This window comes from Zingiber officinale, chromosome 4B, assembly GCF_018446385.1.
Source record: "Zingiber officinale cultivar Zhangliang chromosome 4B, Zo_v1.1, whole genome shotgun sequence".
Lineage (NCBI taxonomy): Eukaryota > Viridiplantae > Streptophyta > Magnoliopsida > Zingiberales > Zingiberaceae > Zingiber > Zingiber officinale.
Genome location: NC_055993.1, coordinates 21,498,387 through 21,521,792, shown reverse-complemented (window position 1 = coordinate 21,521,792; position 23,406 = coordinate 21,498,387). Strand labels below are relative to the sequence as shown.

The 23,406-nt window shown below is 42.3% G+C and overlaps 2 protein-coding genes across 2 annotated transcripts; one reads left to right on the top strand and one right to left on the bottom strand.

Moving 5' to 3' along the window:
• Window positions 1-332: 332 nt before the first annotated feature.
• Window positions 333-3,088, top strand: LOC121978150 (protein ALTERED PHOSPHATE STARVATION RESPONSE 1-like). The gene is made up of 4 exons (XM_042530527.1): window positions 333-1,458; window positions 1,529-1,614; window positions 1,691-1,914; window positions 2,008-3,088. Exons 1-4 carry the CDS (start codon window positions 333-335, stop codon window positions 2,711-2,713), a joined length of 2,142 nt encoding a protein of 713 aa, XP_042386461.1. The 3' UTR covers window positions 2,714-3,088.
• Window positions 3,089-3,310: 222 nt separating this feature from the next.
• On the bottom strand, window positions 3,311-4,627 carry LOC121977449 (NAC domain-containing protein 22-like). The gene is made up of 3 exons (XM_042530019.1): window positions 4,412-4,627; window positions 4,045-4,328; window positions 3,311-3,952 (listed from the first exon to the last, which is right to left on the bottom strand). The coding sequence occupies exons 1-3, from the start codon at window positions 4,623-4,625 to the stop codon at window positions 3,548-3,550; spliced, it is 903 nt and encodes a 300-aa protein (XP_042385953.1). The 5' UTR covers window positions 4,626-4,627; the 3' UTR covers window positions 3,311-3,547.
• Between the last annotated feature and the right edge of the window lie 18,779 nt (window positions 4,628-23,406).

Genomic DNA, 23,406 nt, shown 5'->3' with positions numbered 1-23,406 from the left:
ATAATTATAATTTAATTTCGTTTTCTTCGTTTCCTTATTTATTTATTTATTAAAATAGTTTGAGTCTGCCCCTGTTTCTTTATTAGTTTTTCCCCCCTCTAACCCTCCACCATTCTCCATGTTTTAATACTCTGTTCTGCACCTTCCCACCACTTCCCTCATCTTCTCTCTTCTCTCTTCTCTCTTCTCTCTTCTCTCTTCTCTTCTCTCTTCCTTGAAAGCAAACCATGCACAGTGGCTGTCGCAGTGGAAGAACATGAAACAAGAGCACTACTGATCGCAGTCCAAGAAGAGTGACAAGGATTAGTGTTTGTGGTATTAATAGGGCATGTATGGGATGCTCGGAGTCGAAGGTGGTGGAGCGTAGGGCCGTGGTGCTCTGCCACCGCCGCGCTGACCTCCTCGCCGCCGTCATTCGTCACCGCAACGCCCTCGCCACTGCGCACGCAGCCTACTCCGACTCCCTTCTCTCCGTCTCCGTTGCCCTCCACCGTTTCCTCCTACTACTAGCCGCTTCTTCCTCCTCCTCCCCTGTTCTTTCCCTTCCTAGACGCCTCAAATCTGAGCCATGTCCGCCACCGCCAGCTTCCTCTGGTTCCTCTGCCCGCTACCATCATTTCAGCTCTCGCATAGAGATTGCTACTTTGGACTCCGACGATGAGCACGAGGACGAAGAGGAGCACGATGTGAGAGGTGATTACAATTTCCAGCAGCAACGCCTCTACGACTTCCCTTGCGCCACTAGCTTCGGAAGAATTCACTACACGCGCAGCCAGCCGCCGCCTTTCTCCGTCACCTTCGATCAGCGACCGCCGTCCTATGAGACAGTCCAAGTTGACTACTTTGATCCTTACTCGGCTAACCCTTCGCACGCCAGCCATCCTTTTCCCTTCCCCCCTGGTTATTACGGCTCAACTGGAGGATTCTTCAACTCCTATCCGAGTCCGGCGGCTATGCCGCGGCTGGTTTCGGAAGGTTCTTCCTCATCTAGAGCACCACCTCCGCCCCCTTCACCACCCAAGACTTCCACTTGGGACTTTCTGAACCCTTTCTCGATTGACTTATACAGCCATGGGTACACCCCTAGCCGAAGTTCTGGCGAGGTGAGGCACGAGGAAGGGATCCCCGACCTCGAAGAGGTGGAACAGGAAGTGGTCCAGGAAGCCACCTATGACAACCCGAGCTTTATAGCTGTCTCCTCTACGGCCGCGGAAAACGGAGCGAGAGAGGATGAAGTGATAAGCCCATCTTACCACCCATCGGCGGCCAGTCGAAGCTCAAATTACGATCCGGCTGTGATCGATAAGGATACGGTGGCAATGGGACAGAGAAACACAGCAACCTCCAAGAGGATACGAAATGCTTTAGAGGTTGCTGATGCAATTAAGGTACAGTTTCAAAGGGCATCCAAGTGCTTCAGAGAACTCTCGGAGTTGTTGGAAACGGGAAATCACAATGGTACAGAGACTCTTTTACGTGCTTTCTTGTTCTTTTTACAGGTTTGCTTACTGGATTAAATTTTCTGTAGATGAAGTAGCAAAGGGTTCTATGGGCCTTGCTTCCACATTGCAGAAGCTGTATGTTTGGGAGAAGAAGCTTTACCATGAGGTCAAGGTGCGTTTGAACCTCTCAATTCATTATTTTTCATGGTAGTTTCCTTGCGTCAGGATCGCATTTGTTCATATTGCAGAGTGAAGAGAAAATGAGACAATTGCTTAGTAAGAGCAACAAGGATCTTAGACACTTGGTAGAAAAGGGTGCTGAGGCTCACAAGATCGACACCACCGGAAGTTTGATCGATAAGCTATCGATGAAAATTCAGGTAACAATTCAGGTTGTTAGAACAATTTCAAAAAGGATAGATGCACTGCGAGACGAAGAACTGTGGCCACTAGTCACTGACCTTGTTCTAGGGTATGCTACTGTCTTCTTTCTCAACCCATGCTTGCAACTTTAATTGAGATAGTTTAGATCTTCTTTTAAGAGGAAAAAGTATGTCTGTGGCAGTCTGGTGAGAATGTGGAATCTTATGCTCGAGTGTCATCGGATGCAATGCCAAACCATAACCGAAGTTGAAGGTCTAGATTTCGTGGTCGCATATGGAAGGCTTAGCAGTGCTAATACTGATGCAATACTGCAGCTGGAGATGGAAATGCACAAGTGGAGTAGCAACTTCTCGGCATGGATTAATGCTCAGAGGAACTATGTCAAAGCCTTGAATGGTTGGCTTCTACTTTGTCTTCCTCGTGAACATGCTGAAACTGCTCCCTCCCCAAGGAGAATTGGTGCACCACCTGTTTTTACCATCTGCAAGTGCTGGGCACAGGCCATGGACAGGGTCTCTGAGCTTGAGGCGATTAATTTCGTGCTGGCCTTCGCTGATTCCTTACACCAACTATGGGAGAGGCTGATCGTCGATAAGAATAAGCAGATGGTCGCAACTAGAGATAGAGAGAGATGGCTCAGGGTTATTGAGATAAAGAGAAAAGCAATGCACAAGGAAGTGAATTCTCTAAACAAGAAGCTCGCAGTAATACCTGGTCAGTTCACTCTACCAGTTCTTCAAAAGCAGTGTGATGCTCAAAATATTACAGAAGTAGGCAGTCTGAAATTAGGTTTGAAAAGATTATTTGAAGCCATGAAACACTTCTCGGCTAGTTCAGTGAAAGCTTATGGTGAGTTGCTTGAGCATTGTGGAGAGCAGACAATGTAGGCTCAGCACAAATTTTCCAGTTGCATTCGCATTCGATACAAGTGCCCGAGAATAATTGTTTCAGCATCTTGCTTATAGAGGTCAGGGATGCTTCTAAGGAAACCAAAAAGAGTGGCTTATTGTCGCGAATATCTTCACTGAAATTTGGCTTGATAGTTGGTTTTCTACAAAGATTTGCAAATCAAGGATGACCGAAAGATGTGTTTGTGAGATCTTTGATGGCGAACTTGATACATGGACGATGACTATTAGTGAAATGTCGAAATGGGTTACTGATAGAATACATTCTAAGTTATCTAGATGCTTAGTTTGATTGTTATCATAGAGATAATTAGATTCAGAGGTATTTTGAACTTGAAGGCCTTTTCACTTCTAGATGAGGTTTTGGAGATCACATGTCGATTCACATTTACATGTAGTAGTTTGTTTATCAAACTAATCACTAATATTGATTTGTGACTTGCATGGTGTGTTTAATTAATTAATTTTCATTATTATAAAATAGAGAGTTGAATATGAGATGATCTGATATTTGTTAATGATCATTATTCTAGCCAAATAATTTCAATACATGTGACTGACTACTACACGACAATATAAAATGGAATTTGATAAGCATTCAATTGAAGAGGTGTTAACAAATTTACTATTTGTAAGATCATCCATTGAAATAAGAGAAATAAAAAATTCACAGGCAGCGACTTCCATCTTCCGTTTGAACAAGAGTTAAGTCGAGGAACGATACAAATGGCGCCATAAAGAGATCGCACTTGTCACAGACGCTAGATGTTGTGTACTAATTATCTATATATGATAGATAGAGAAGAGAAGTAGCTAGTAGTTAAGGATGTTAGCAAAATTAGGAGACCAGAGGTCCATCCATGGGCTCCGTAGCTGCGTCAAGAAAGGATCCTGCATCCACTCCAGATCCATCTTCGGGACCTGGAGCTCCGGAAGCATCGTCGGCCTCACGACCGATGATGTCGAGGGCAGCGAGGAGGAGGATGACGAAGTCGCCTCGAAATCTTTCGGCACCTCTTCTTTCATCTCCTTGACGCCGCAGTAGAACGGAGCCAGCGGGCTCTGCAGCTGGTTGTCTTGGTCGGAGTGGGATGTGTTGTCTGTCGTAGTCATGGATATGTGGGCCGGTGAGGCCTTCACATCCTCCATTTTCGCTCTCTGTTCCAATTCCTTCAGCGATGTGGCCTTCCTGTATACCTTGCACAGGACTATGTCTTCCTGCATCGTAATTAATCCCAGTTAAATCTTAATTTCCTAAAAGTAAAACGAGATCGAAATGCTAGCTAGCTAGCCGATTATATTTCCGTTACCTTGAGAGGCATGTCGCCGGCGCCGGTGCTGCTCTCCGGCAGGCGGTACTCGTTCATGACCCAATCTGTCTTGGTGCCGCGCGGGGCACGCCCTCGGTAGAAAACTAGCGTCTTCTTCACCCCGAGGACGCGCCGAGGCTCGGATGCCCTCCGGATCGGCCGGTCGGACCCCGTGGCCTTCCAGAACCCGCGCTCTGTGGTCCGGTTGGGCCGGCCGCCGTTGCTGCTCCGGCGGTCCCTCGGCACGAAGAAGTACCACTCCCTCTCCCCTATCTTCGCCAAACCTGTTGGGTGATCAAAACATGAAGTTCACACAAAACAGAAGAAGATATCGAATTTGGAAGGTGGCAATTTGTGAATCGCGAACCTGGAAGCTCCCATGGTTCATGGAGGTAGATATTGAGAGTGCCGATGATATCGAAGTTGAGCTTCCTGCCATGAGCCATCTGCCTCAGGTAGAAATCCAGCAGCTCCTCCTCCGTGGGGTGAAATCGGAAGCCGGGAAGATCGATCGGGGACTCACTTCTCTCCATTCTTTCTTTCTTTCTTCTCGTCGTTGTTGTTGTGCTCTGTCTCTTCATGGCGAAGTAGAGTAGGAGGGTTCTTGTCTTTTTATATTGGACTGATAAAAAAAATAAGAAGCTAAGAAAAGGACACCTAACAACCTGTGGCCCACACGCTGTTCCGTGGGACCCGAGGAGAATTACAAGTCCTCGATCGGAGTCATGCATGATTTATGTTTCAAACTAATTTCCACAAAATATTTTCAAACGCACGATGGCTTTGATTATTTCAATGACGCAGAAAATAAAACAAATAAAATCAAAAGTATTTTTTTATTATTATCCCTACGCGCTCCTAGAGCTATTTTATATAAAATTAATTTATATAAAATAGCACTAAAATATAACAGTTTTGGATTTAAATAATATATTTTAACTTAGTTTTAAAAATATTTTATCTCGACTTAATTTGGTCAAAATATCTCTAAACCACTTTCACTTTGAAACAGTTTTGACGTAATTACTTCGTATAAAAGTAGTCCTAAGATATCATTATTTTATATAAAATAGAAAATTATATGTGAAATGTTGTTTTGATCATTTTTATAAGTTTTATTTTATAACATGGATGAATAAAGATGTTTTTTTTTTTATTTTCTACCTTTTAATTTTTATAAATTATTATATCTTAGGTTTAGTTTTAAAGAAATATGAATTTTTTATATGGCAGATATTTTAAATTCATAAAAGTAATTGTTTTATATTTATTAACTTTTTTATTTATTTTTATTTTCGTATAAGATATTCGACTAACTAAGTGAGATACATAATGAATCAATTTTCGATCAATTAAAAATTGATTTATTTAAATAAATCAATTAATATAGTTAGGTTAGTGAGATTGGATGAGCAAGTTAGAATAGTTAGTGTAGATAGTTCGATCAATTTGGATGATTTAAAGGAAAGTAATCGATTGGGCAAAGTAAGTAAAATAAATTTTAAAAATTATTTAAACAAAAGTATTTTTGTAATTAAACATAATAAAAACCACTCTTTATTAATAACTTGACTTAATCAAGAGTAAATGATGGCAATGTTGATGCATATATGAGGACAATTATTTTTATAATTAGAAAAAGAATTATATTCTTTCTTAATTTATGAGAAATTACAGAGTGTGAAAAGAAATATATATGTCTACTTTATTCAAGGGAATAACTGAAACAAATAATGAATAGTTGAATCAGAGTCTGGTGTTTGTTTCAAGTGCATCAAGTCAAGATCATAACATGTCATGGAGTCTTCTAATATTTGTGACTCATATTTGTTGAATAGACCATTTCAAACTATCGGCCATATGTTGATAATACCTACTTACTTATGATTAATCAAATTACTAGTCTACATTTTTTAAAATTGTTTCCTATTATAAGTCATTGCAAGAGCTCTTTGCATGATAAGTGATTGCTAATTAGGATCTCAAGAGTGATAAGTTAAAGCTTAAGACTAATCACATATGTTGGCGATGGATCAAGTACTCAAAATTAGATACAATGTTGAGAATTTATCAAGTATGAATTGGACCGATTCTTAGTTTAATGGTTGTTTTTAATTATCAGTTTGATTATGTATTTGTTGTCCTTGGACCACTTAAAGAATCAAATCTAATTTTATTAGTCTATCAACGCTTAATACATTGGATGCTTTTATTTTATTTTTAACAAAAAAACTCATTTAATATATTTTATATGGGTATGTATCATAATAATTTTGATTAAAATTACTATAATATATAATATTTTTTTTTATCAAAGTTATTATAATATATAATAATTTTGATTAAAAGTTTTAATCTAAAGCCATTATAAAATATAATAGTTTTTATTGAGACAACTTTAATAAAAAGAAAATGCTACAATAGTATTAAAGTTATTTAAATTAAGTTAGAGTGAATTAAATTAATTGGAAGTACTTTTAACTGAATTTAAAAATATTTTGAAATAAATAGTACTTAACATACAACAACTTTGACAAATTAGAGTAATTTTACTCTACTTTATAGCAATTTTGGTAAAACTATTGCAAGAACAAAAGTATTTTAGGGATGAAAAATAAGATAAAGCTTGCAAGCATGTTTTTTTTTTTTTAACATGCGGCGTCATTAACCGCATTTTAATGATAGTTAATCCAGAGGATGATAAGTAGACACCAAATGGATAAAAGAAGATTAATGAAACATATTGAGCTGGTTCTAACAAAAGAAAGTTGAGTCAACTCTTGTCTCTTGGGCATCCTGGCTCCTTGGCCTCCCGACTCTCAAACCTCTCGACTTCTTAGTCTCTCGGCCCCTTGGTCATTTGGCTCTTAGGCCTCTCAACTCCAAGTTCTCTCGGCTCCTTAACCTCCTGACCTCTTAGCCTCTAAGTTCTCAGGCCTCCTAGCCCATTAGCCTCACAACCCTTGACCTCCTAGCTCATTGGCGACATATGTTAGGACGCATGAGTCATTTTAGAAAAAGGATAATCATCATATAAATCTCATATTATTTTCATACAAATCTCAAATTATTTCGAGAAAAAGATAGCAACGCTCCTTGGCAACGCGTGTCAGGATGCATAGTCACTTCAAAAAAAACATAATCATTGTATAAATCTTAAATTATTTCAGGAAAAAGATAATCATCGTACAAGTCTTGAATTTTTCGAGAAAAAGACAGCGACGTAAATATGTCTTACATTATTTAAGAAATTAAATAATGATAATGAGAAGATCAGAATGGAGAGAAAAAAGTTTGTTTTCTTTCTATAAAAGGTAACCTTTTCTAGCATCCAAGGTACACAGGCATACCTACATACATCAAAATCCTAATATTCATATTTTTCTTCGTTCTCTAACTTGGGCAGTTGAGTGGCTACGTCGAGAATCCCCTGGTCATCATTCTAATCCTCTTCTTGTTTGCCCTCACTCATGCTCCCAGAACCATATCATCACCCATGTTTTCATCTAGTGATTGGCGATTAAGTTGGTAACAAAGTCAATCCACCAATGATTCACTCGTCAATGTTTGTGGGCATGATCAAATTGGCATCGTCTGCAGGATAATTGAGTTAAAGACCTAAACCGGCATGTTAAGATGGATGACACCGGAAGACTTAATGTTATCGCCATGACAACAAAGGATTTTTGAAAAATTGTTAACAACGACAGTGTAAGCGTGGTTAAAGGGACAACACTCACATCTTCCAATGATTAATCCTTTAACCAAACCACCACCCTAGTCGGTTGAAGCGATATCGACACACTAGTAGGTACCTTGGCCTATGGGAATGTCACAAACTGCTTCTCCCATACCGATCGATGAGTTCATCGCTAGAGAACCTTCTATAGAATCTTTTGGGGAAATCTCTCATCGAGGTTTACTAAGGGGAAAATGTCTTGAATTTGGTGGATCGAAAGTTTCTCGAGAGGCATCCTTCAAGATAAATTGTCAAGGCACTTTTGGAGATTGCAGATCGAGGAATATAATGGTACTAAAGATCACGAGGATCACGTCCGCAAATTTGGGAACACTTCTTTGTTACATCAGTATACGGATAACTTCAAATGTCAATTTTTTTTACCATGCTCTCGGGCTCAGTGCAGAGATGATTTAATTGACATCATGCTTCTTCTATTCAGACCTTTGAGAAGTTTAAAGTTGTCTTTGTACAACATGTAACGACCCGACCCTTTGGCCTCTTGGGCGGCCCTTGTGGCAGTCCTTATGTCGTTGGCCCATTTGGCGACCTCTCATATCGTCGACCGACGACCCTTGTGTAACGACCCGCCTTCTACTACTAGGCTGTAAGGCGAATCGCTACAGTTATTGCTAAGCTATACTGTGCGGAAAGCTGATCTAATTTAAATTTTTGCTAAACTACTAACTTCAGATCGATCCACAGACCGATCCACTGATACTGGTACGGTAGGAAACTCCGGATCGGTCAACCGACCAATCCATAACTAGGCTGTAATTCTGTACGCTGCTGGATCGGTCTGCCGACCGATCCAGCTGGTCCCTGATCGGTCAGTCAGACCGATCAGTGAGTCGCGATCCAGCTCCTGATCGATCCACGGATCGATCAGGGAACGAACAGAAAGTTTCTGTTCGCAGAACCCAGATCGCTGATCGGTCTACCGACCGATCAGAGGCTTCCCCAGCTCCTGATCGATCAGAATACGAACAGAAAGTTGCTGTTCGCAGAAATCAGGTCCCTGATCGGTCTACCGACCGATCAGAGACTCCCTGATCGGTCTACTGACCGATCAGGGGTTTCTGATTTCAGGCTGAAACTCTGATTTCAGCAGATTTCGTGCCAAAATCAGTGAAACACTCTACAAATGCTAATAACTATTCTATCATGCATTGGGTAACATTCAAGACATAATATAAAGCATGTTCACTAGTTCATACCACTAACCATACTAGGATGCAAAGCATAAGGGAAAAGAGACAAGACTTTAATAACTATACTTGCTACAAGTTCTAATGCGTAGTAAAATAAAACTAGATCCCTAGGATCTTCATTCCAGTTCCTGCCACACACACCATCCTTTGCATTGTCCTCCAGCTTCCACTGCTAGTCCATCTTTCCTTTACCTTTATCTGCAGTATAAGGAAAAGTAGAATCTGTAAGCTTAAAGCTTAGTAAGAAACCATCTACCTCACAAAATCATGCATTCGATGCAATATGCTTTTAAATCATGCTATTTGAAAATATGCACTGAACTTGCTAAGACATGGTATACTGAAATCGTAAGGCATAACATATAAGCATGGCATAAGCACTGAATCATGGCAAAGCAACCAAATAAACACTGAACTGAATATAAGCTAAACTAACTGAAACTAAATCTGTAACTGGAAACAAACTCAACTAGCATAACTGATTTTGAGTTTTGAAATCTAATACATAATAAGTGAAAATACTAAACATGCTGTTGGGCCCGGCAACTGTACTTGCTGTGCGCGCATCCCTAACTAGACCCGGGTTTGCAAGTCCCGAATTTAGTAGGGTTAACTAGGTTATCTAAACCTAGGGACGACTGTGGGAGTCCAACCCAATGGATATCTAATCCAGTACAGTGCCACTGAAAATAAAATACTGATATCTATAGCTAACTGATATAACATGCTGTTTCTAGGTTATCTGAACCTAGAGCTAGGTTGTCTGAACCTAGAGGCGACTGTGGGAGCCCACCCATTGGACCGTAGTCCCATACAGCTAAAATAACCTGATTTACTGTTTTAAACGCTTCTAATGCATTTAACTGTAGTATTAAAATGCCTAAGTTGCATTTTTACGGATCTAGTTATTTTATCGAACACTTAGTGTGCCCCAACTCTCCTCTTTATTAGGGAGACCACCTTTAGGCACCCGACAACGTCCACAACCCCAACTGAAGAGGGTAGGCGTGTCCGGCCCATCTAAAGGTGCTCAACTAAATCCCTAAATCTGAGAGGAGGGTTAAAACACCCTACATGTCAATAAAATCTGCATATTACTAATCTAATGCATAGAAAATCCAAACGGAGCTATTATACTGCAGGTGAGGGGTTTCTTACCTCAATCGCAAGGTTTTCTTACGATTCTATCCGCTAGGTTTTCCGAAAAACTGCTCCTCTCGACGATCCGTTCACGTCTTCGCGTTCCTCTCGCGGAGATAAACCTTTTTCGTGTTGGAGTCGTCGCCGGAAAGTGATCCGAGAGCCCTTGGGGCTTGGGCGCCAAGAGAGGAAGAGGAAGAGGAGGGTGGCGTCGGCGTTGAGGGTTTGGAGAGGGAGGAGTGGCGTGAGGTGAGGAGGTGCCGAACCAATTCTAAAATAAACCAACCCAACTTAAGTTCTTCTATTTATATTAAGTGGGTAACTAGGCCCAATTCTAATATAAATATAATTGATTCCTCTTTCTTTCAGCACGGCCCTGCTGGGTTCACCGGTTACTAAACTTACCCGTAAACCATAGGTCTCGGGTTCGATTCCCGCCTAAGCTATTTTACGGTTCTAATTATTTTTGCTACTTCTGCTACTCGGAAAATTTCGGAAAAATATCTAAAAATTCCAGAAAAATCATACTATATTTCTAAAACAGTTTTGAGAATTTTCGGGCTTTACAATCCCCCATACCTTATAAAAAGTTCATCCCCGAACTTAAAACAATTCTGGGTACTTCTGTCTCATGCTGGCCTCTATCTCCCAAGTCGCCTCTGCTGCTGTGTGATTTTGCCAGCTGACTTTGACTAATGGTACTTCCTTGTTCCGTAATTTCTTTACTGCTCGGTCTATTATCTGAATAGGCCGACTGTCATAGCTGAGATCATCACGGACCTGTACCAACTGGGGCTCAATCACCTGGGTGGCGTCTAGAATATGCTTCTTCAGCATGGAGACATGAAATACGTTGTGGACGGCTGACATCTCCTGAGGTAGCTCTAGCTCATATGTTACCTTGCCCACTCTCTTCGTGATAAGGTATGGTCCCACATATCTGGGAGCTAGCTTGCCCTTCTTCCCAAAGCGCATGACTCCCTTCATGGGAGCTACTCGAAGGAATACTCCAACTGAAAACTCTAGGGGTCTGCGTCGTGTATCGGCATAGCTTTTCAGCGGCTCTGTCTGTCTCTATCCTCCGGCGAATCTGTATGGGTGGTATCTGCCACTAGATCTGTCTCAAGCTCTAGTTCCTTCCGTTCACCACTCTCATACCAACAGTTGGGGATCTGCACCTCCGCCCATAGAGTGCCTCATAAGGTGTCATGCCGATAGTGGCACGATAGCTGTTGTTGTATGCAAATTCTGCTAAACTCGGATATTTGCACCAACTTCCTGTGGCACATGCACGGAGCATATCTTCGAGTACTGATTTACTCGCTCCGTCGACCATTCTGAGGATGGAAGGCTCTCTTGAATTTCAATTTGGTGCCCAATGCTGTCTGTACACACTCCCGGAAGTGTGATGTGAATCTACTATCTCTATCCGAAATGATGGTTCGTGGGACTCCATATAGTCCGACGATCTCCGGAGATACAACCGAGCTAGCTTCTCCATGGAGTAGGATATCTTGATAGCTAAAAGTGGGCTGATTTAGTCAACATGTCGACTATTACCCGGATGGCATCAAAACCATTCGTGGTTCGGGTAGCCCCACTATGAAGTCCATCGAGATATCCTCCCACTTCCATTCTGGGATCTGGGCTGCAGAACTCCTCCTGGTCGCCGATGTTCCGCCTTGACCCTTTGACAAGTGAGGCGGATGCTAACATATCTGGCGATGTCTCGCTTCATCCGGGCCACCAAAACGTTTCTTCGGTCTTGATATTTTGGTGGAAGCTGGATGCATCGCATAGGAGTCTGTGAGCCTCATCTAAAATCGTCTCCGTAGCTCCTCCCGATCTGGAACACGAGTCTATCACCAAAATACAACACCCGCTATCGGACACTCTGAATTCTCTACTTTCGATTCGCTAGCCCTTGCTTGATTTTCTCAATTTCGGGGTCCTCCCGAGTGAATGAATATCACCAAGCAAGGTAGACTCTAAGGTCATAGTAGAGAGCTGTCCGACAATGAGTTCGAGACCAAAATCCGCGATCTCCTTCTGTAGGGGTGGTGACATGGCTGCTAGAGATAATAAGGTAGCGCTGGATTTTCTGCTAAGTGCATCTGCTACCCTATTGGCTTTCCCTGGGTGGTAGAGGATGTCTATGTCATAATCTTTGACTAGCTCTAGCCACTGCGCTGTTGCATATTCAGATCCTTCGAGTGAAGTACTTCAGACTCTGATGATCTGTATACACTCTGCACTGAGCTCCATACAAGTAATGTCTCCAAATTTTGAGAGCGAACACCACTGCTGCAAGCTCAAGATCATGAGTAGGGTAGTTCTTCTCATAATCCTTGAGCTGTCTGGAGGCATAGGCGATTACCTTGCCATCTTGCATCAGCACTGCTCCTAATCCCAATTTAGAGGCGTCACTATATATATCGAAGCTTTCTGGTAGTGTCAGAATAGGTGCACTAGTCAATCTCCTCTTGAGTTTGCTGAAGCTGTTCTCGCAGTCCTCTGTCCACTGAAATTTCTTGTTCTTCCTGGTGAGAGCTGTCAATGGGGAGGCTATCCTGGAGAAGTCCTCTACAAACTTCCTGTAATATCCTGCTAATCCCAGAAAGCTCCTGATCTCGCTGGCGTTCCTAGGTCTCCTCCAATTACTTACTACTTCTATCTTGTTGGGATCTACCATAATACCATCCTTTGAGATGACGTGACCCAGGAAGGACACCTGATTTAGCCAAAACTCACATTTCGTGAACTTGGCGTATAGCTGGTTCTGCTGAAGGGTCTGCAATACTAGTTTCAGGTGCTCTGAGTGTTCTTCCTGAGTTCCTGAGTAGATAAGAATGTCATCGATAAACACAATAATAAACTTATCTAAATCCTCCCTGAATACCCTGTTAATGAGATCCATGAGCTGGAGCATTTGTCACGCAAAAGGCATGACTACGAACTCGTAATGTCCGTATCCGGTCCTGAATGTCGTCTTGGTATATCACCCTCCTTGACTCGACTTGGTGATATCCTGATCTGAGGTCAATCTTAGAGAACACTGCTCCCTTTAGCTGGTCGAACAGGTCATCTATTCGGGAAGAGGATACCTATTCTTGATCGTGACTGATTGGGCTCGTAGTCTATACATAGCCGCATGCTTCCATCCTTCTTCTTCACGAACTGTCCCGGTGAGTGACTAGGGCGTATGAAGCCCTTGTCAAGTAGCTCCTGTAGCTGCTCATGAAGTTCCTTCAGCTCGAGCCATGTGGTAGGCGCTTTGGAAATAGGATTGGTGCCGGGAAGAGCTCTATCTCAAATTCAATCTCCTGACTGGTGCTAGGCCTGGTAGCTACCTGGTAGTCACATACAACTCGGACCTCTGCTGGTTGTTGGTCCTCCTGGCTAGTAGTGACTACATGTGCTAGGTACCCGTACATCCCGAATCCATCAACTTCTGTGCCTTCATGGCTGAGAGAATTTTGGGCTTTTCTCTTTGGTTCTCCTATGTACTCGAGCTGCACTTCGGTTTCGACTTTATGTTTACGGCACTCTATGGAAGCACCGTATTTGATCGGAAAGTCCATCCCAAGGATGACGTCGTAGTCACCATTTCCAGCAGGATCGGATCACAAAAGAGTTCCCGATCTGCTATAATGACTGGCACTGCTCGAGCCAATGCGTGGATGCCATGACCTCTCCCGAAGGTAGTGCCGTCAGAGTATCTCCGGGGTATTTCTAATTTCTGAGAACACCGGCTATATATGAATCGGTTGCCCCAGTATCAAATAGATGCTAATCTGACCTGTAACAACTGCGAGGCATTTGCTACGTCCTCTCCGGTGAGTGAGTAGATCCTCGCGTTCGCCATAGTGGAGGGGCTTCTAATCGGCCCTGGCCGATAAGTGGACCTTCTAGAGCGGCCTAGCTGGCTGGCCGGCATACTGAATCTGCTGTGGCCGAGGAAGACCGGTCTTGTTCGGACTGCTTGGCCATGTGCCCTTCTTGTCCACATTCAAAGCATCCTCGTGCGCCCTTGTGACAAACCCCTGGGTGGAATTTCCCACAAGTGGCACACTTTGGATAACTGGGTCTCTTGCTAGATGGTCCTCCTTTTGAGTCACTCCCTGATTTGTGCTTGCTGTTGGAGTTCCCTTCGTTAGAGCTGTGGCCTTGCTGTTTTGAGTGTGAGAGTTTCCTTGGCCCTTGGACTCGAGGAGACTTGCTCCCTGCCTCATGCTGTTATGGTAATGCTCTGTGGTCAAGGCACCGCTCACTAACTCCTCCGTGGTTTGTGGCCTATGTATGCCACCGGCCACGTTGCTATCTCCGGCCTCGGCATCTTGAGCATCAACTGATCGTTCCTTTTCCGTGTTGACTAGCTCAGGGCATAGACGAGCCAACTGTTGAATTTCTTCACGGCTTCCTCAATCGAGAGGTTGCCGACGAAACTCGATGAACTCGTCATAGTGGCGGTTTGTAACCCGCATATGAAAGAACTCCTCAAAGAATTCCTTCTCAAAGTCAGCCCATGTCATCGGCTCGGGCGCTTCGTTCGATTCTTTCCCACCACATGCATGCGTCTCCTGACAGTAGGAGGCACACTTCACCTTCTCGTGTTCTAGCCATCCGAAGCTCCATCGTGCTCTCCGGTGTTTTGAACCATGCTTGGGCATCCCATGGTTCACTAGTGCCCGAAGTTCTCTGGCTTGACTCGCGCCACTGGATCGGATAGGCTTCCTTTCTTGGCTCATCTGCTGGGGCTACTGGTGCTGGTGCTGGTGTTGGTGTTGGCTGAGCTGGTGGAACCTCTAAGACTTCGGAGTCGTCGATTCGGTTCGGGGTGACTGTGGGGTGTTCCACTGATTAGCCTTTAAGGTGGCTATCTCATGTTGTTGTTCAGCTAAGTCTGGAGGAGGCACTGAACTGCCTGCCTCTTGCTGGGGCTCAGTAGCTAGTGCCCTTCTAGCTGGGCGTCCTCGTGCCATTTCTAAAGACATAGAGAACATAGGTATAACTAACACTATCACAGTTATCTAACTATTGATATCATGTTTAAACTATCACATACTAACAAGCAGTAGGTATATAAACATGAACTGTAATAATAACAAGAAGCATAAATAAAGTAGAGGTGTTCTTACTTGGAAGCTGCAGGTACAATGCTGATGTGTGTGTAGGAAGTATGGAACACTGCTCTGATACCACTCTGTAACGACCCGCCTTCTACTACTAGGCTGTAAGGCGAATCGCTACAGTTATTGCTAAGCTATACTGTGCGGAAAGCTGATCTAATTTAAATTTTTGCTAAACTACTAACTTCGGATCGATCCACAGACCGATCCACAGACCGATCCACTGATACTGGTACGGTAGGAAACTCCGGATCGGTCAACCGACCGATCCAGCTGGTCCCTGATCGGTCAGTCAGACCGATCAGTGAGTCGCGATCCAGCTCCTGATCGATCCACGGATCGATCAGGGAACGAACAGAAAGTTTCTGTTCGCAGAACCCAGATCGCTGATCAGTCTACCGACCGATCAGAGGCTTCCCCAGCTCCTGATCGATCAGAATACGAACAAAAAGTTGTTGTTCGAAGAAATCAGGTCCCTGATCGATCTACCGACCGATCAGAGACTCCCTGATCGGTCTACTGACCGATCAGGGGTTTCTGATTTCAGGCTGAAACTCTGATTTCAGCAGATTTCGTGCCAAAATCAGTGAAACACTCTACAAATGCTAATAACTATTCTATCATGCATTGGGTAACATTCAAGACATAATATAAAGCATGTTCACTAGTTCATACCACTAACCATACTAGGATGCGAAGCATAAGGGAAAAGAGACAAGACTTTAATAACTATACTTGCTACAAGTTCTAATGCGTAGTAAAATAAAACTAGATCCCTAGGATCTTCATTCCAGTTCCTGCCACACACACCATCCTTTGCATTGTCCTCCAGCTTTCACTGCTAGTCCATCTTTCCTTTACCTTTATCTGCAGTATAAGGAAAAGTAGAATCTGTAAGCTTAAAGCTTAGTAAGAAACCATCTACCTCACAAAATCATGCATTCGATGCAATATGCTTTTAAATCATGCTATTTGAAAATATGCACTGAACTTGCTAAGACATGGTATACTGAAATCGTAAGGCATAACATATAAGCATGGCATAAGCACTGAATCATGGCAAAGCAACCAAATAAACACTGAACTGAATATAAGCTAAACTAACTGAAACTAAATCTGTAACTGGAAACAAACTCAACTAGCATAACTGATTTTGAGTTTTGAAATCTAATACATAATAAGTAAAAATACTAAACATGCTGTTGGGCCCGGTAACTGTACTTGCTGTGCGCACATCCCTACTAGACCCGGGGTTGCAAGTCCCGAATTTAGCAGGGTTGGAGTCCAACCCAATGGATATCTAATCCAGTACAGTGCCACTGAAAATAAAATACTGATATCTATAGCTAACTGATATAACATGTTGTTTCTAGGTTATCTGAACCTAGAGCTAGGTTGTCTGAACCTAGAGGCGACTGTGGGAGCCCACCCATTGGACCGTAGTCTCATACAACTAAAATAACCTGATTTACTGTTTTAAACGCTTCTAATGCATTTAACTGTAGTATTAAAATGCCTAAGTTGCATTTTTACGGATCTAGTTATTTTATCGAACACTTAGTGTGCCCCAACTCTCCTCTTTATTAGGGAGACCACCTTTAGGCACCCGACAACGTCCACAACACCAACTGAAGAGGGTAGGCGTGTCCGGCCCATCTAAAGGTGCTCAACTAAATCCCTAAATCTGAGAGGAGGGTTAAAACACCCTACATGTCAACAAAATCTGCATATTACTAATCTAATGCATAGAAAATCCAAACGGAGCTATTATACTGCAGGTGAGGGGTTTCTTACCTCAATCGCAAGGTTTTCTTACGATTCTATCCGCTAGGTTTTCCGGAAAACTGCTCCTCTCGACGATCCGTTCACGTCTTCGCGTTCCTCTCGCGGAGATGAACCTTTTTCGTGTTGGAGTCGTCGCCGGAAAGTGATCCGAGAGCCCTTGGGGCTTGGGCGTCGAGAGAGGAAGAGGAAGAGGAGGGTGGCGTCGGCGTTGAGGGTTTGGAGAGGGAGGAGCGGCGTGAGGTGAGGAGGTGCCGAACCAATTCTAAAATAAAACAACCTAACTTAAGTTCTTCTATTTATATTAAGTGGGTAACTAGGCCCAATTCTAATATAAATATAATTGATTCCTCTTTCTTTCAGCACGGCCCTGCTGGGTTCACCGGTTACTAAACTTACCCGTAAACCATAGGTCTCGGGTTCGATTCCCGCCTAAGCTATTTTACGGTTCTAATTATTTTTGCTACTTCCGCTACTCGGAAAATTCCGGAAAAATATCTAAAAATTCCAGAAAAATCATACTATATTTCTAAAACAGTTTTGAGAATTTTCGGGCTTTACACCTTGGCCGTGCCCTTACTCATTAGGACTTTCCACCCCTGGCCAGTTGATTTTTGCCTCCCCTGGATTCGAACTCTACACCTCCAGGCTTAAGTACTAGAGTCTATGAATCCTGGTAGCCAAGTAAGCGCCGCTCACTTGGCTACCAGGATTCATAAACTCTAGTACTTAAGCCTGGAGGTCTAGAGTTCGAATCCTGGGGGAGGCAAAAATCCACGGCCAAGGGTCGTCGGTTGACGACATGAGAGGTCACCAAATGGGCCGACGACATAAGGGCCACCAGTTGGGCCACCACAAGGGCCGCCCAAGAGGCCAAAGGGTCGGGTCGTTACAATCAAAAGGCGCCTTTTTATTGTAACGACCCGGCCCTTTGGCCTCTTGGGCGGCCCTTGTGGCGGCCCTTATGTCATCGGCCCATTTGGCGACCTCTAATGTCGTCGACCGACGACCCTTTGGTCGTGCCGTTACTCACTAGGACTTTCCACCCCTGGTAGTGGATTTTTGCCTCCCCCAAGATTCGAACTCTAGACTTCCAAGCTAAGTAGTAGAGTTTATGAATCCTAATAGCCAAGTGAGTGCCTCACTTGGCTACCAGGATTCATAAATATTGTAACGACCCGACCCTTTGGCCTATTGGGCGACCCTTGTGGTGGCCCAACTGGTGACCCTTATGTCATCAGCCCATTTGGCGACCTCTAATGTCGTCGACCGACGACCCTTGGCCAATTGTTGGAGTGTATACTGAAAGCCTAAGCTTTGTAAACATTCATTATGAATAAAGAATCACATTTGGTCAAATTGTCTACATTTGTTTGTAGTTGTTCATTTAATTTATATTGTAGATAACATAGTATGTGGTGTCACATACAGAAGATGATGTTATCAGTACCTTATAAATTATAAACAGTAGCTCACGACTAAAATGGAAAGGAACAAACCATTAGAAGGTCGTAGTGTAATTAGGTATTAGTTTATCTTGACTATATAATTACACTAGTACACTCAGAGTGTATTGAGTAGGACCATTAGAGGTCGTTTCTTTTATACTGACTTTATAAAGGAACAAAGACCTCAGTTATTATGGAAGTGAGTGCTCTTAATCCTAATATAACAACAAGCACATATGTTTGATATTTATTTCTTTAATTTATCAATGGGTGAGATTTAGTTCGATGAATCAATAAACCCGATAAGTTGGGAAATTGTATCACTTATAGTGTGTGTTGTTGATTATAGAAGGAAACTGTGTCCTAGAGATACTAGGTTGATAATGTCCTCAAGAGGAGCTCATAAAGATTGTCATGTTAAACCCTGCAGGTGGACTTAGTCCGACATGATAATAAGGTTGAGTGGTACTACTCTTGGACTTAGATATTAATTAAATGAGTTGTCAGTAACTCACTTAATTAGTGGACATTCGATATCTTAAACACAGGGAGACTAACACACTCATAATAAGAAGGAGCCCAAAAATGTAATTTGGGATTGGTGCGGTAGTTCAATGATAGTTCTCTAGTGGAATGAATTATCATTGATAAAATTAAGTTGTGTGTTCGGAGCGAACACGGGATGCTTAATTTTATCGGGAGACCAAAACCAATTCCTCCTCTCGGTCCCTATCGTAGCCTCTTATTTGTAGAGTTCTATACCCACCTATACCCACCTTCTATACCCACCCAATAGGGGCCGGCCAAGCTAGCTTGGGAACAAGCTAGGGCCGGCCTAGGTATGAATTTGGGTGGCCGGCCCTAGCTTGAACCCAAGCTAGTGGGGGCCGGCCAAATTAAATTAAAAAGGAATTTTAATTTTAATTTTTATTATGTGGAAGAAATAATTTATTAAAGAGAATTAAAATTAAAATATCTCTCTTATAAAAGATCTACAAAAGATTAAAGCAAGATATTAAATCTCTTTCCTTATTTGTAGATTGGTGAGATATTTTATTTTTCTCTTTAAAAATTATTCACATGTTATAAAATTAAAATTATAGAAATTTCCTTTTATCAACCATGAAGAGATTTTTTAAAGAGAAATTTTATTTTAAAATTTCCGGAAACAAATTAGGAAGTTTTAATTTGTTGATTGAAACTCTCCTAAATTGCTCTTTTGATTGTGGCCAGCCATTGGTTTTGATTTGGGAAATTTTATTTTATTTTTCTCAATTAAATCATGTCAAGGAAATTAAGAAAATTTTATTGTAATTAAATTTCCTAATTTGCCTAGGCCAAGGAATATAAAAGAAGGGGTGAGGGTGCCTTCAAGAGACACAACCTCTATTATTTTCTCTCCCTCTTTTCCTTGGTGTTGTGGCCGGCCATCATCTCTTTTCTTCTTCCTCTTTGTGGTGGCCGAAACTCTCTATTGCTTGGAGCTCTTGTGGAGGCCGGATACTACTTGGAGAAGAAGAAGAAGAAGGAGAGGAAGCTTGCATCTCTTAGAGCTTGGTTGGTGTTTTTCTTCTTCCTTGGTGAAGCTTTCTTGTTTTGGCCGAACCTAGCTAGGAGGAGAAGAAGGTGCTTGGTGGTTTCTCATCTCGAAAGATCGTTGCCCACACAACGTCCGAGATTAGAAGAGGAAAACGGTAGAAGATCAAGAGGTTTTTCTACAAGGTATAACTAGTAATTTTTCTTTCCGCATCATGCTAGTTATTTATGGAAATAATACCAAATACAAGAGGCTTACGTTCTAGAATTTCGAATATGTTTTTCGATGTTGTGTTCTTTTGTTTTTTTCTTTTCCTTGTGATTTGATTGTTCTATTTGGTTAACCTAAAGTTATTTTAGGAAATTAAATAATAACTTTCTATAAAAGGTTTTGTCTAGTCGGTAGTGGTTGCTCCCATATCCAAGAAGGCCATGTGCCTCGCCACGTCAGTACTGGGAACCAATTATGGAAATTAATATTTAATGGAATTAATAACTTAAGGAGACTTGGGTCGAACGTGTTAAGTTCCGCAGGAGATCTAAGTCAAAACCTAAAAGAACAAATAGATTAAGTTTTGGATCAAACGTGTTAAGTTTCGCAGGCGATCCAAAATTTAATTTAAAAGAACACATGGTAGCTAGGAAAAGGTTCAGACCTTTGTACAAAATTTTTGTACAGTGGAACCTATAGGTTTTCCGAGTAGCAACCAACAGTTACTCACTAGGTCTTCCCACCCCTAACCAGTGGATTTTTGCCTTCCCCAGGATTCGAACTCTTGACCTCTAGGCTTAAGTACTAAAGTTTATGAATCCTGGTAGCCAAGTGAGAGCCGCTCACTTGGCTACCAGGATTCATAAACTCTAGTACTTAAGCCTAGAGGTCAAGAGTTCGAATCCTGGGGAAGGCAAAAATCCACTGGTCAGGGGTGGGAAGACCTAGTGAGTAACGACACGGCCAAAGAGGCCGCCACAAGGGTCGCCCAATAGGCCAAAGGGTCGGGTTGTTACAATAAAAAGGCGCCTTTGTATTGTAACGACCCGACCCTTTGGCCTATTGGGCGGCCCTTGTGGCGGCCCAACTGGCGGCCCTTATGTCATCGACCCATTTGGCGACCTCTAATGTCGTCGACCGACGACCCTTGACCGTGTCGTTACTCACTAGGTTTTCCCACCCCTGGCCAGTGGATTTTTACCTTCCCCAGGATTCGAACTCTTGACCTCCAGGCTTAAGTACTAGAGTTTATGAATCCTGGTAGCCAAGTGAGCGTGGCTCACTTGGCTACCATGATTCATAAACTCTAGTACTTAAGCCTGGAGGTCAAGAGTTCGAATTCTGGGGAAGGTAAAAATCCACTGGCCAGGGGTGGGAAGACATAGTGAGTAACGGCACGGCCAAGGGTCATCGGTCGACGACATTAGAGGTCGCCAAATGGGACGATGACATAAGGGCCGCCAGTTGGACCGCCACAAGGGTCGCCCAATAGGCCAAAGGGTCGGGTCGTTACACAACACTTTGCAACCATTTAAAGATACCAGAAAATGTCACATGATTTGTTCACCCTTAGGCAGAAATTCAAAGAACCCTGAAAGAATAGTTGCAACAGTTTAATCTAGTAGCCATGGACACTCTCTCAATTACTCTAGAATGCAAGTTAGTGTCTTCTCTCAAGATTTAGTTGATGGAGATTTTTTTAGATCTTTAGTGAAAAAGCCCCAACCAATTTTGAAGGATTATAAGTTCAAGCACTTAAATATATTCAAGTCGAGGAAGCCCAGTTCACTATAAGAAAAGAAATGGCGACTCTAACTCCTGTCCCCACTCATCAAGATTGCAGAGTGATGAATCGAAAAGAAGCGATAGAGGAAGTGAATGTCGCTCGTTAAAACTTTTTCTTTTATCAAAACAAACAAATTAAAGTAAAGCAGTGGAAAAAAGAAAGAGTAATAATAATAACTCAGATACTTACTTGTTTTGGAGCCTATGTCGACTCCTATTCCAAGACTCACATTCCTTGATCGCACCATTGGGCAATCCACTATAATTCTTCTTTATGAAATCTTCAGAAAGAAACAATGCGTACAAATGCAAGTAGAAGGTAGTAACAAATTACTATTTTTTTTAAAATTAAATACAATGCAAGCTTGAATAAAATATACCGACAAGAATAGTGATGAAGATCGTCAGCACTTCATTGGAGTAGTAGCTTGCTTGAAGATCAATAGCAAAGAATCATGAACGAGAGCTTTAGCATAGAGTGAATTTGAATTTGGTTTACTTCCTAGAACCTCGAGCTCCCCTTTTATAAGCCTTATTTGGTCGATTGAAAAGTCGTTCGGTCGACTAATCCTTTTGGTCGACCGATCACCCTATCGGTTGACTGAACACACATCCTTCCTTCTTCACTAAGATATGATCTTCACATAATTAAGAGCATTAATTATTCGGTCGACCAAACAGAGCACTTTCTCTCTTCATCGTGATTTGAATTTAATTTTCCATTAATGCTTTTATTGTTCGATCGACCGATCAGCCTGTCTTCCATTTTTTTACTTTGGCTCAATCTGATAATTGCTCTATGTCAACCTGGTTCGGTCGACCAATCCATGAGTTCGGTCAATCGATCAAGTCAGTTCCTGTAAAATAGTGTTAAATAAAATATTCTTGCAAAATAAAGTTAGAGCAGTAATATAAGATGCATGAGTAGTAAATGACAGTAGAACTGTCTTGATCTTAACTTGAAAATCGTTCCAATTTCTTCAATTAGATCAGCAACCTAGGGTTTGTTCCTTTCTAGAACACAACCTCACTGTTGCTCCTCTTCAGTTACTTACCTTAACCTACCTACCAAACATTGGCCCTCTAGACCTGTTTGGACTTTGTCGCTTAGCATCGATCGGCTCACTAGGACTTCCTCTCAATCTTCGATCCTCCAGACATAACAAGCTTCTCTGCCAAGTATCGGGTCCTCTCGACCCATTTGGGTTTCTTGTTTGGCTTCCACGATCTGCTAAGACTTTCTTGGACAAGTAAACATCATGCACACTTAGTTAATTTGTTAAATCACAACAAGACTTAACTTGAATCTTTGACAACATCAAAACTCAGGTTCGATTCTAGTGCACCTTGCACCAACATAGAGCTCCTCTCCCACCCTTACAAAATTGGAAATTCACAAATTAAAGGGGTAAAAAGTGGTATAAGCCATGGAGATAGCCCCAACTCTTGCAACTAAATATAGTTGAAGATTCCCTGAGGTGACTCAATATTGTACCTACCATCAATCAAACAATCCATTCGAGATTGTCAGCAGTATGCTAATCAGCAGAATGCTGACCGAAGTGGATATGGCAAAAGGAAGTCTCCTGAACCCTACAAA